We start from the raw sequence: 13,733 nt of genomic DNA on the forward strand, positions 1-13,733 counted from the left end.
CCCTCGGTCTCTTGGGGGGCCATGCAGCAAGGTCTGCTGATGAGCCTCCAGCCAGCGCAATTGTGCGAGTCACAGGCACGAGCAAGGAAGAGATTTAAGAGGAAAAGAAAGCAGGTTTTCCTACCACACACACACTCCTGGAGGGTTTACCCACGGGCCAATAGCTCTGAGTCATCTACGAGTCAAATATTCCTGCTTTCTTCACAATTCCGGTTTTCCTACACACACATCTTACAACGTAATGCATGTGTCGATTCTGGCTGATCTACCCATTCAGCCAACACCATCGAGTGCCTATTCTGTGCAAAGCACCAGGGAGCCAGGGTTCTGAGCTTGGCAGCAGCAGTGAGAGTCAAGCACATGGGTGACTGGCACCACAGCGAGCCAGAAACTCCTGGGGAAACAAGCCACGGGGTCCTTAGGATGGGAACGGAGCCTCTGCCACAATTTAGTCTCTCCATTTCTTTCCACTCTCTGGAGAGCACAGCCCCCGACAAACCCCTTCTAGTTAAAAGAGCCCACCCCCTCCCAGAGTCCCCCGCTGCTGACAGTCCCTGCATCTCCCCCAGGGTACGCCCCGATCAATGCACCAGTACTTCAAAGAAGCCCTCAAATTGGAGTGCAGGCAGCACTTTCAAAAAAAAAAAAAAAATCCTGGAGCTGGGATTCGGAATTGACGGCGGAGGGGTGCGGGGAGCCAGCGCTGGGCTTTGACAGCGCCACACAATGCACAGAAGATCAGAGCTGTGAGGCAGATTCAGCTCCAGAGATGAAAACTCCTCTTTTGGTGCTGACAACATCTGTTTTATTTTGAAGGTTGCTAAGGAGAGTTCTGGCTGGGCCAGCATTGTTCCAGTTCAGTACTTCATGGTGAGTCTCCTGCATGGGATTTAGACGGCAGGAATAAAAGCTCACCAGACAAACCCGCTCCTTCTCCTTTCCACCTATCAAAGGATCACTTTGCTAACAGGAACCCTCACATCCTGCCTGGTCTCCACTGCAAAACGGGCTGTCTCTTCTGCTTATTTTTTTTTTTAGAATTTGTTTTTATTTATTTGCAAGGCAAGACAGACACTGGTAGATCTTTGGCTTATTGGTTCACTCCCCAAATGCCCACAACAGCTGTGGTTGCACCAGGCCAAAGCCAGGCCTCTAGAATAGTATTTAAGCGACCACCTGCTGCCTCCTAGGGTGCACAGTAGCAGGAAGCTGGACTCAGAAGTTAGGCCAGGTCTTCAACCCAGGCACCCTGACAGGGGATGCAGGTATCCCAAGGGACAGCTTAACCTATGTGCCTGCCCCACCTGCCTTTTTTCCCCCCTTTTTATAATTTATTTCCTTGAAATGCAGAGTTACAAAGAAGGAGAGACAGACAGAAACATCTTCCATCTGCTGGTTCACTCCCTAGATGGCTACAACAGCCAGGGCTAGGCCAGGCTGAAGCCAGGAGCTTCTTCCAGGTCTCCCATGCGGGTGCAGGGGTCCAAGGACTTGGGCCATCTTCTACTGCTTTCCCAGGCCATAGCAGAGAGCTGGATCAGAAGAGGAGCAGCTCAGCCTCAACCTGGCACCCAAATGGGATGCTGGCACCGCAGATGGCGGCTTAGCCTGTACCAGCCCTTCCACTTGCCATCTTACTGTTCCTCTCCCTGTCCCCTCTGGTCTTACTTGCAAACTCTCCATCGTTGGCAAACCAAGGCTGACTAGGGAGAGCCGGCCAGATGGGGCAGACACTATTATCTCCTCAGCACAGATCCCAGTGCAGAGGTGAGGCAGAGCTGCGGATGAGCTGGAGTTCACGGTGGGAGGTCATTTACCATCAGAGGAGGAAAGGCCTTCAAGATCTGTTCGCCTCCCAGTACTCAGAGCAATGCCAAACGCCTTCCTCAGGGAAGACAGAGGAGTGCTGATTGACAGGCCTGTCCCATCCCCACAGGACGGCTGGTGGGAAGTGAAGCTCTCCTCACCCCGCTGGATCCCAGCCCTCCTAAGTCTACTCACAACGACACAAAACAATTAGGAAAAGGTGGTGACAAGCTTGCCCAGTGGGCAACCAAGTGGGACAGAGATGGGAAGACGGGCGTGGCGGGGGACAGAGCAGCCAGCCATCTTCACAGACACGACGCGCTACCGGGCGGCTAATCCTGAGCGGCCCCCTGCTCCTCCCCGGGGATCATGTCCGGGCTGAGCGCACCCAGGAGAAGAGGCCCCTCCCCACAACTGGTGTCTGCAAACACAATCATCCAGGGATTCCAGGGTATTAGTGGAAAAAATTCCATCAACCCAAGGAATTCTCTTTCCGAAGCGGCCTTGGGAAAAGCACCAGCTCTGGTCAGGGAGCAGCCAGGAGTCTAGGAAGAGGAGGGAGGAACGGCAGATTCTCTGTCTAACAACAATCCATTCCCCAGGGCTCCGAACCTGCACATCTCAACAACAAAGGATGCTATATCCTCTCAGATGAGGGTGTTGAGACAACTAAGGCCTTCTTATCTGAACATCTCCCTTGCCTGCCGGACTCCGCTGCAGCCGGTTTCACCTGGGATTCAGCTGAGCTAAAGAATGCTCATCCTGATAGAGCGAATGCCCAAATAACACACAACGCTGAGTGCCCAGAGTCCTCCGGAAAGCACAAAGGCCAGAGGCAACTGGCGAGGAGGCCAAGAGCCGTGCTTCGGACCACTCACCTAGCCAGGTCACGCCCACAGCGGCTGCAGCAGACATGGCCTCTGCCACCTTGTGCCAGCTCCTGTTGTGGCCTGGTACCCAGAGTGCCACATGGCAGAAATAGTAGCCAGAGTTTTCTTTGCTAACATCTCGAACCAGTAAATGGTAGGAGCGTGCGTCCACGTGACTCAAAGCAACGTGAGGGGAGCTGTGCGCCAGGGAGTCGCGGTCCAGCCGGGCCAGCACGCGGGGCCCGGGCAAGGTGCTGTCCGGCGTCCTGCTGTAGTACCACGTCACCTCGGGCCGCACGTCGTCTGCTCGGTCCGTGGTGATGTTGCAGGTCAGGTCCAGATCCTTGCCTTCAGCCACAGACACGTTCCTGGGCACCGATGTTCGGAGAACTTGGAAATGAAAAACAAATACATCTAAATGATTGGGACGACATTTTCCCCACCCACTTTCCTTTTCAGTTCCTGTTCCTGGCACCAACATTAGAAGGTTTTGGACAGCTGTATTTGCAAGATATTTAATGAATAAATTCATGAAGCATATATTTTTTTCTCAAAAATGCTAACAGCAGCATACACTTATATACACCTACTTTACGCCAAGCAGTATTCTGAGTGCTTTAGAACGATCAACTCTCAAAGTGACCTTTGAGGTGGGAACTATCATCGTCTTAAAGGAAACTGAAGCACAGAAAAGCTAAGTAACTTCTTGAAGGCGACACAGCTAATACACGGTAGGGTTGGGGTCCGACTCTAGGCTAGCTGCTTCCAGGAAATATGCTCTTGACCTTTTTTGTTTTTTAAGGATTTAATTTTTTTGAAAGACAGAATGACAGAGGGAGCGAGAGAAAGAGAGATCTTCCATCTGCTGGTTCACTCCCCAAATGGCCGCCAGCAGCCAAGACCGGGCCAGGCTGAAGCCAGAACCACATCTGGGTCTCCCACGTGGATGGCAGGGACCCAGGCACTGGGCATCCTCCACTGCCTTTCCAGGTGCGTTGGCAGAGAGCTGGATGGAAAGTAGAGCGGCCAGGACTTGAACCAGCACTGTGGTGTGGAACATGGATGTCGGCGCTGCATGTGGCTGCCTAACCCACTGCACCACAACAGTGGCTCCTGCTCTGCCCTGTATAAGTCTGCCGAACATCACGAAACTGAAATTACATTTTCTCTGTGTGCATGATCAAAGCGGGTGATTTTGCAGGAAAAAAGGGCAATGCAGTTCTTTTAAAAAATGTTTTTATTTCTTTATTTGAGAGACACAGGCCCAGACACAAGGAGAGATCTTCCATCTGCTGGTCCACTCCCCAAATGCCTGCAGCAGCTGGAGCTGAGTCACACTAGAGCTGGGATCCTGGAACTCAATCTGGGTCTCCCATGTGGGTGGCAGGGACCCAACTACTTAAATCTGCTGCCTGTCGGGGTGCACGTTAGCAAAAAGCTGAAATGGGAGGCAGAGCCAAAACCAGGCTCTCCAAAATGGGATGTGGGTGTCCCAAGTAGTGGCTTAACTGCTGTACCAAACACCAGCCCCGACAACTTAGTTCTGACTGCGACCCACACATGGTGTCTACTGGGGCCTGGAAAACAGGGAAGGAGGTGCCAATGAAACCAATTTACGCATAAAAAGGGAAAAGTCCTAAGAGAAGGGCCAGGAAAGTAAAATCAAACAATTTTCCTTATGAACAAGTCTTCAACATGTAATGTATTTGGAATACCATTTATTTCAATAGACATACCCACCTAAAAGTCAAGCATCTGACATACATCCTGAAACCAAAACACAATGGTCTTTGGATTATCCATGCTACTGTTCTCTCTCATTAGCGTGGATAATTAAAAGCCAACTATATTTAGACAAAGCACTGAAGTGTTTGGTGTCAGAGACTCAAGGCAGATCTAGTTTCAGCATTCCCCTGTTGAAGCTTTTTACATGGAAACATTTTCCTCTATTCAGAGGGTTTTGAAAACGAAGTTGAACATCTGTAATCAGAGTAGAAAAACATTCAAGTCGTGATAATGGTGTGGGAACAATTACTTAGGTGTTGAACGGCTAACACCTCCCAGAGGATTTAGGTGGAGGTGCGGCCCTGGCCTTCCAGCAAAGAGCGGTCAGAGTCAACCACTGCTCCACGGTGGCCCAAGGACAGAGGCCGGAGCCCAACTCGGAAAAGACCTTTCACCTGCCTGACAACATTTCAAGCCAAGTTCAAGAATGCCCTTGAGAGGTAACAGAAAATGCAATGGACAAAGTATTAGAGAAAGGAATTTAAAAGTCCAATCTCAAAGTTGGTGCTGTGGCATAGGTTAAGCCTCCGTCTATAGCACCAGCATCCAATATGGGCTCCAGTTCAAGTACCAGTTGCTCCACTTCCAATCCAGCTCTGCTAATGCACTTGGGAAAGCAGAGGAAGATGGCCCAAGACCTGGGGCCCAGTAACCACGTGGGAGACCCAGATGAAGCTCCTGACTCCTGGCTTCAGCCTGGCCCAGTCTGGCTGTTGTGGCTGTTTGGGGAGTGAACCAGGGGATGGAAGATCTTTCTCTCTGTAACTCTGCCTTTCAAACAATTAAGTGAATCTTTAAAAAAACAAAGCCTAATCTCTCCTTTCACCCACCCTCCAAATGCTTCTTCCTCATTCACCATTTTCAAGGGGCCAAAAGTAACCTGATGGTAGCTTTTGAGAAGATTCAGAATGGAAGCTGCTGCCCAGGGCTGGGTTCTATAGCTTGAACCACTTTGCACACAGCCCCTGTGGTCATGTTGTGGGGTGGCTGGGTCCACATTCTTGTCTTTGACGCAAGAAGGAATTCAAGGATGAGACACAAGTAAAGGGCAGCAGAGAAGCAAGATTTATCCATGAGAGCGAGAGCGAGAGAAAGAAAGAGAGAGAGAGAGAGAGAGAGACACGCACTCAACAGGGTTTAGATCCATCCCTTTAAATCACTGGGAGGCATAGAGGGTGGGCGGGGTTTAATTGAATATTCAAAGGGCAGAGTTTGGCATAGGGCTCTAGGGCTGCCCATTTCCTCGCCTTTTTTTGGAAATCTCGTAAGTTTCATGGCATCAGGTGCATCATAGGAGCGGGAGTGTCAGCCAGGGTCACTTTAGTAGAGCAACATTAAATGAACTAAAGTTCACTGCATGGAAGCAACTGGCAGCCATAAAGGATATTTTTAACCAGTGAAATTGCAGAAGATGCGGTTTTCTGCTGCATGGAAAGAGGTGGGTCTGGACAGGAAAGGCAGGGCTGCAGGTGGGGGCCGGCCACCTCAGCTCCTTCCTAGCCACCTCCCTGCCTACACCAGAGCCCCCTGGGGTCCTTGCTGGAGTCACCTCTACTGGGCTGACAGTTTATGGAAGGAAAAGATCTTGGGAGGGAGTGGGGCCAGTGAAGAAGCCGTCAACATGCAGCAGTGGCCTGTGAGCTTGGAGATAATAGTTTTCAGGTTCTAGAAATACAGGCAAGAGAGTCTCTAACCATGTAGTGCACCTTGTAATTTTCTCTGTACAAGTGGCTACACATCTGCTGCACCCCTAGCCATAGGTCCCACACATCCTGGATTCAGGGGTTTACTGGTAGGGGACAGGATGGAGCAGGCTGAAGGGGAAAAAAAGAAGCAGTTCTAAGGATCTGTAAATGCAGCAGGGGCATGAGACAAAGGCGCCAGTGGTGCAGGCTTTCTCCCACGGACTGTAACTGAATTCATAAATTAGGCAGCAAGGTCTGCAACACTCAGACCACAGGTAACACGGCTTTGTTGTTTCAGGGGCTCTGTGCTACTGATCTTAACAAAGCGGTCAGGACACAGGAACAGCAAGGTAGAGACGGTGCAGACGCTGACAGGAAGAGAACACCATAACCTGGTCCACAAAGAGAATGGGGGGAGTCTGTGATCTTCAGTGGACGACACATGGGATCCCACCTTTCTCTGCGTTACCCTTACCTGCAATACAGCATCTGTTCTCACTGTGAAAGCAAGAACAAGCCAGTGTAGCGTTACCTGTCTCTGGGACTCTGTCCCCAACAGAAATCACACACATCTTCTCATCACATCATAGCTGTTGCAGACGCCCTGAAAAGGCGTTCCCATTCCCTGCTGCTTAGAAATCCCTCTGGTGGTTAGGTCTGCCACTGTATCTTATTACGAATGCATTAACAAAGAAGCATAACATTACTAAAAGCAGATTTGTCTTAAAATATTTTGAGAGCTAGTTCAACGTGATTGCTCTCCTTTGCTGGCTGTGTATTGTGCTTTACAAACTACAGCATGCTTACTCTGAGACAGGGTCTGTGGGCCTCCAAAGACCATGAAAGAAATCCATGGCACAAAAGAATTGGGAGCCCCCCCACCCCCCCACAGGTCTCGGGTGAGAGCCAGACGCCGTTGCCTGCCTACGTGTTGCCCAGTGCCCCAGTCTTACAAAAGGATATTATGGGCTTTGAGGTGTGTTCAAAATGGGGAAAAACAAAACAAAACAAAAACATCTTTACGACTGAGATTCCTGCACAGGAAGACAACGCGCTGCAGAGCTGCAACTCTGAATCCCTCCACCTCACTGAAAGCGTCTCACGCAAGCTGAAAAGCTGGAGCTTTCTCAGGGCGGGTTCCAGGCACATCACCATGCCAAGACAGGCAGCCTGAGCCCACCGGCCAAGCGGTTTCTGCATGTGGGGCCAAGACTGACCGCCACTCTCTGCGATGACCGAGCACTTAAGAACTGGCTTTCAGCACCCACTTCTACCAGATACAGCTCCTGTGCGCTCAGGACGGTGCAGCCTACAGAGACCAAACGCTCGCTGTGCACACTGTTTCTGCCTTTCTTCCCATCTGGGCAGCAGAGCAGCCACACGCACATTCCTCTCAGGAAGTGAGTCCAGCCAAGGTCTTCCCAGTTGCAGATACAGGAGGCAGCCGCAACGGCAGCAAAGTACTCTGGGAGCTGAAGAGACTGGACTCCCAGGACACCCGGCTCATCCACCCAGCCCCAGCAACGACACTGCCCTGCAGTGGTCTCGTCACACTTTGTCTCTGCTGAAGCTGCAAGCTCCATGGGGCCTAGGAATGAGACTCCAGCTCCTGGGATCCCAGGGCCCGGCACAGAGCTGAGCCACAGGAAGTTCTCCATCAATGCCTACTGAACAGTGAGTCCACAATGGCTTCAAGTTCTTATTTGTTTAAGTGTGTTTTCTAAAATGCATTTTCTACTTTCTTAATTACTTCTGCAGCTGCAATGGGGGGGGGGGGGGGGTTTAAAAAAAAAAAAAAAGACTGAATCCCAAGACAAAGAACTTCTTGTAGAAACCCCAAGCCCTGGGGCCAACACTGTAGCACAGCAGGTTGAGCCGACGCTTGAAATGCCAGCATCCCCTACAGGTACCAGTTCAGGTCCGGGCTGCTCCACTTCCAATCCAGTTCTGTGCTAATGCACCTGGGAAAGCAGCAGCAGATAGCCCAAGTGCTGTGTCCCTGCACCCTTGTGGGAGGCCAGGAAGAAGCGCCTGGCTCCTAGCTTTGGTTTCAAATAAACAAAATAAATCTTTAAAAAAGAAAATAAAGAAACTCCAAGCCCGGATGCCTCTGGGGTGTGGATGACACAGCAAAGCACCAAGAGGCCCAGCCCTAGACAGCACCTCACCCAGCAGGGGAGGGCACGCCTAAAGGGCCCCAAAAGCCAGCCCAGAGGATCTTGGTCATGTGAGAAGCTTTGCAGTGAGCACGGATCAACCAGTGGCTGTGGGCAAAGGCAGATGCAGGGACTAAGGACAGCAAACAGATAAAGTTGAGGGGACAGCGTGTGAACAGACACACCTCAAAGCCCCTCTGTGCAGCAGGTGGGACCTCACTCTGGTGCAGGGACTGATGGACATGACCTCTGGTGGAAGGCACTGCCACAGGGTTACCGGGGCACTGCAGAATGTCTGCAGAACACGGAGTTAAAGCAGCAGGCAAGGGGCAGCAGTGAGGCTGCTGCTCGGGACGCCCGCAGCCCCCGTCAGAGCGCCTGGCTTTCAGCACCAGCTCCTCTGCTTCTTATCCAGGTTCCTGCCCCTGTGCAGCCTGGGAGGCAGCAAATGATGGTTCAAGTACTTGGGTTCCTGTCACCTGGGCTTCTGGCTTTGGCCTGGCCTCATCCCAGCTGTTGTCATTTGGGGAGTGAATCAGCAGATGGAAGATTTATGTCTTTCTGAGTGTCTCTCTTTCAAATAAATAAAAATGAGTAATCTTTTTTAAAAAGGCAAGTTTTTTTTTTTTGGTTGTATAAAACAATTTTCAAATCCATGCATTCAAAGAATTCAAAAAGTTGATGGAAGTACATGTTATGAAAAAATTACGCATGATTTCAAAAATTTCACACCAAAACAAATGTACTTTTTAATTACATTTTCCATGAACTTTCTGGCATACTTTCACATATGAGCTACAGCTCCCCACGGGCACAAATTCAGACAAAAGCAGCTGCAAAGCAAAACTGAGCACATAGCACAGAACAACGTGCCCCTCAGCAAACTGCAGAGAACAAATGCACCCTTCACCAAACTATCAGTACCACCCGGCTCCTTGCACCGTCCACCGGAAGTGGAAATAATCACTGTCAGAAAAAGATGGAGCTCCCTGGCTAGTTCTTCACCCCATCCATCAATGTCACCAAGCAACACACAGTCTGCAGTACAGCCTTCCCAGGCGCTCACCTGTTGGCTGCATCACCACGGTGGCTACCTCCACGGCCTTTTCCTGGATTTCTTGCCAGCTGCCCTGCTCTGCAATCCACTCGCTGACAACGCACCTGTAGGTGCCCTGATCGGCGGACAGCGCTCGGGACACGGAGAGGCGGTAGGCGTCGCTGCCGGCGGTGTCTAGGCGCACGTCCCCACTGTGATAGCGCTGCTCGTAGCCGGGGCCCGGGCGGAACCTGCCCTCGTGGGTCAGAGCCAGGACGCTCCGATGGGCGGGGCCGCGGTGCAGCTCCCACAGTACTGCCAGGTGCGTGTGCAGTGGCGAGGCGGAGGAAGCTGTGCAGCGCAACTCGAAGGGCTCGCCTTCCCGCAGGCTCAGGCTGGGGGCGGGCCTTGCGCTTGGGCCCAAGTGCAGGGCGTCGGGTAGCACTGTGGGGAGAGAAGAGTATGAGCCAGCTGCTCACAGCACCCTTGCAGCAAGGGCCACACCTGCCAGGATGCCCTGGTCGTCAGCTATGACCACGGCTGCAAACGGAGACAGACTCCTCCTCTTCTACTCATCTGTGATCTCAACTGACTTTCTGACTTGAAGCAGGACCAAAAAAACCAGACGCTAATAAAACCACCTGGCAGCACAGGATGGCAAAGACTTCTTTTGATGACGTCTCTTCACCCCTGTGCCTCACCCCCGTGCCTCAGTTTCCTAAAAGGGACTTAACAGCCAGACAGTCCTCAGGGAGCTGCTGTGAGACTGGAGGGTGTCAAAGAGGACAAGGTGTCAGGATGGTGGCCGGCACCTCGCAGTCATGATAAAATGACAGGATGGGACAGCCAGACACCCCTTGTGTGAGGACACAGGGCTGCGGGAGGGAACCTGCCCGGTCTGCAAGTCAGGAGTTAGGACGGCGGGAGCTGCCCGCGGCTGGAGGCCTGGGGCAGGCACCCGCGGGGCAGCGGCCAGCCAGGGAGAGCACAGGACTCTTCGGCCTCAGAGCCTGGGGAAAGGCAGCCTCAGGGAGAGCTATTAGGAAGAGAAGTGGGGGCCGGTGCCGTGGCTCACTAGGCTAATCCTCCGCCTTGTGGCGCCGGCACACGGGGTTCTAGTCCTGGTCGGGGCGCCGGATTCTGTCCCGGTTGCCCCTCTTCCAGGCCAGCTCTCTGCTGTGGCCAGGGGAGTGCAGTGGAGGATGGCCCAAGTGCTTGGGCCCTGCACCCCATGGGAGACCAGGAGAAGCACCTGGCTCCTGCCATCGGATCAGCGCGGTGCACCAGCCACAGCGCGCCAGCCGTGGCGGCCATTGGAGGGTGAACCAACGGCAAAGGAAGACCTTTCTCTCTGTCTCTCTCACTGTCCACTCTGCCTGTCAAAAAAAAAAAAAAAAAAAAAAAGGAAGAGAAGTGGGAAGTACCCATCCTCAGACAGCCAGGGAGGGGGCCTCTACCAAGGGCTGGGAGGATCTAGGGGGCTGGCCTGGCAGCAGGGTGAAAGACTCCTCAAACACCGCTAGCCGCTACCTCTTGGGTTGTTCCCCCGTTCCACCCCCAGAAACCATCTCAGCGTCTGGGCAAGAGGAGCAGTTAAGACCCATAAAACTTGGGACCATGCACACAGCCTGCCAGAGACTCCCCCTGGGCAGCCAGCCAAGCTCTCTCATGATCACCCACCTGCGTTCATGAGCTAAGCCTTGCTCCTCCTCCTTCTCCCAGAGACTTCAGAAGAAACGGAACCACTCAAGGGGTGGGGGGAATTCTGCTGCTACTCTCCCCCTCCAAAGATGGGGATCGCAAGGGAAGACAAAGGCACATCTGGCCTAATGGAGGTGTGACATGTTGCATTATTTAACGCCAATGTGAGCAGGTCTTATGGGACTGTTTTATTAAAAACATACTCAGGATTCTCTACAGCTGGGAGGGAGCAGTCACAGAGGAGATCTGAGGTTTCCAGGTTTTAATACCTACTGAACAGACGTGGCCACTCTGTCCCCTCGCCTGCCCAGTGAGCGAACAGCATCTGAGAAATGGGAGGGTTCGACAAATCGCTACAGAGGGAATGAGTGCCCGGACCAGCGCTGTCTTTTTATATCATCATGCGCATTTTCTGCATTCCTGATAATTATATCCATTGCTACCCAGATATAATTTTCAGGGGGAATACGGCAAGGCACAAATAAATGCATAATTGGGTAATAATAATAATCTTCTATTTTGTCAGCCTCCAATTAAAATTCTTTGTTCTTGCTCATTCACTAGTTAGCTGTGTGATTTTGGGCAAGTAATTACTCTACGTTCTTTCATTTCCTCGTGACTAAATCATGGAATATCCTGCCCTTACCTTCTTTACAGGGGTTTAGAGAACTGAATGTGAACTGAACGTTCAGAGAACTGAAAGTAAATCTTAAGAGGACACGGAAAATGGCAAAACCAAAAGCAAACCCCAAACATCCCGTACACATAGCACGGTGAAGACAGCAAGCTGGCCATGACCATGTCATGCTCTCTCTGCAGAACACATACGACATCTGGTAGAAACAGGTCCTTAAACCAGGAAGGTCACAAAGACCTGCACTTCAAAGCATCTGTTCTGCCCATGAACCTGAACATCAACCTGGGCACCCCCTCCTTGTCACCCCTGAACACTTACTAGGGCTCTGTGCGAAGGCTTTTGCACCTTACCACTTCTTCACAACCTTGAAGGTGGACACGGTGGCACAGGGAGGAAGCTGAGGCTGGTCATGCTCACGGTCACACAGCTGACAAGTAGTCTGGCATGCAACTGGACTCAAGAGCATGAACTACCAGAGCTGGGCTCTCCAGCCCCACCCAGGCTATTTCACTCCTTGGCTGTGAGAAGCTGCGGGGTCACACCAGGCCCTCAGAAGTCACCTGCCTTCAATCAGGCAAGCCACTGTGACTCCATCGGACACGGGGAGGGGACCTAAGCCACAGAGGAGTTCAATCAGCCGTAGGCAAGTGGCAGAGGGAGACCTGGCCCTGGGCACGGAGACCCCTCTATAGTACTGTACCTTTAACCTGCACGGTGTCCTCATAGTTGCCCTGGACGGTGGCATCCGTGCTGGGCGTTGAGCACTTGTAGTGGCCTTGATCTGGGGTCTGGACGTTCCGTATGTGCAGCTCCACGGCGTCATTGGCCGTTCGCCTCAACAGGATGTCGCCCCTCTGCAGCCGCTCCCGGTACAGCTGGGCTGGGAAGCCCGCCTCCCAGGTGCTGGCCAGCTCCACAAAGCTGCTGCCCGAGGACGAGAAACTCCAGTCGAAATTCTGCTCGCTGGGGCCGTCATAGTCGCTGACGTTGCAGGGGATGATGAGCTCGGTGCCCACCACCCGGACCAGGGTCCCCGCGGGGACTCTCACCACGCGCCCCCGACACAGCGCTGCAATGACAAGAGAACAGAGGCGGGTCTTCCGTCACAGAAGGGCTTCCCAGGATAAAGGCTGCGGCCCCGTGGGGGCTCCTGCTCACAGGCACAGAAGCACAGAGGCGGCCGGTGGTGTCTGTGCGGGAGGAGGCTAGGCCCGTCCCTAGGAGGATGAGCCGGAACACAACCCTGAAATGAGCACCTCTCACTCAGCCAGCTCCCTGGGATTGAAGGGGAGGTCGGTGAGGTATTAAAACAGGCAAAACAAAAAAACCTGGCCAGCCTCTCCTTCCCGCTGCTGTCCAACACGGCACATCACCTGGGCTGATGGAGAACTGCGTGTGCAAAAGGAAAGCACACAGCTAATCCAGGGGTTACATGTCTGCCCACCCTGCATCAACCCTCAGCCTTACAGACCACTCCCTGCAACCTGCGAGACCAGATTCACAAGAATAGTCGCCAATTCCTAAACCCCAGAGTGGCTCGCTGATAAAATGATTTAACTCCTGTTATCTGACATTGCCTATAAATTACTTTTAAAATATGATGATTCTACCAAGTATTAATTCTCTATTTTCTGGCTCATTTCCTTCTCTCTGCTCTTCCCTCTGATCTAAACTCAGAGGGAGACGGGGCAGCACAAAGGAAGCGAGCCTGGCTGGCCGCTGGGCCTTGTGAGCGAGGCAGTGCTGGCTCCTGGGTGTTCCCAGGCACAGGCCCCTCTTGGAGCCCTGGGGACTGGCGACTGCGAGTCCTTTAAGATGTCCTCACCTCACGGCAGTGAACTTCAGAACAATGTCACGGTGCAATTACTGCCTAACTTTACATTTCAGTTAGGACCAGAAAGAGCACTGTGGCTCCTTCTTGATGCTCAGTGCACACCCGGAGCGATAAGCCACCCGGGAGAAGGCGTGGGCTCCGACACCAAGGAGACCTGTGTTTCGATCAGACAGCTTCCTCAGCTCTAAGACGGGGCAAGAAGGCTTCATTTTATGAATGTAATA

The 13,733-nt window shown here is 52.4% G+C and overlaps 1 protein-coding gene across 1 annotated transcript in view; it reads right to left on the reverse strand.

Moving 5' to 3' along the window:
• PTGFRN (prostaglandin F2 receptor inhibitor) overlaps positions 1-13,733 on the reverse strand; it is an 80,278-nt gene that overhangs the window by 33,932 nt on the left and 32,613 nt on the right. The window contains exons 2-4 of the mRNA XM_008264605.4: positions 12,376-12,744; positions 9,368-9,781; positions 2,685-3,065 (exon numbers count right to left, since the gene is read on the reverse strand). Coding sequence (XP_008262827.3) covers positions 2,685-3,065; positions 9,368-9,781; positions 12,376-12,744 — 1,164 coding nt within the window. The remainder of the gene's footprint in view (positions 1-2,684; positions 3,066-9,367; positions 9,782-12,375; positions 12,745-13,733) is intronic.

The sequence above is a fragment of the Oryctolagus cuniculus genome, chromosome 7 (assembly GCF_964237555.1).
Source record: "Oryctolagus cuniculus chromosome 7, mOryCun1.1, whole genome shotgun sequence".
Classification (NCBI taxonomy): domain Eukaryota; kingdom Metazoa; phylum Chordata; class Mammalia; order Lagomorpha; family Leporidae; genus Oryctolagus; species Oryctolagus cuniculus.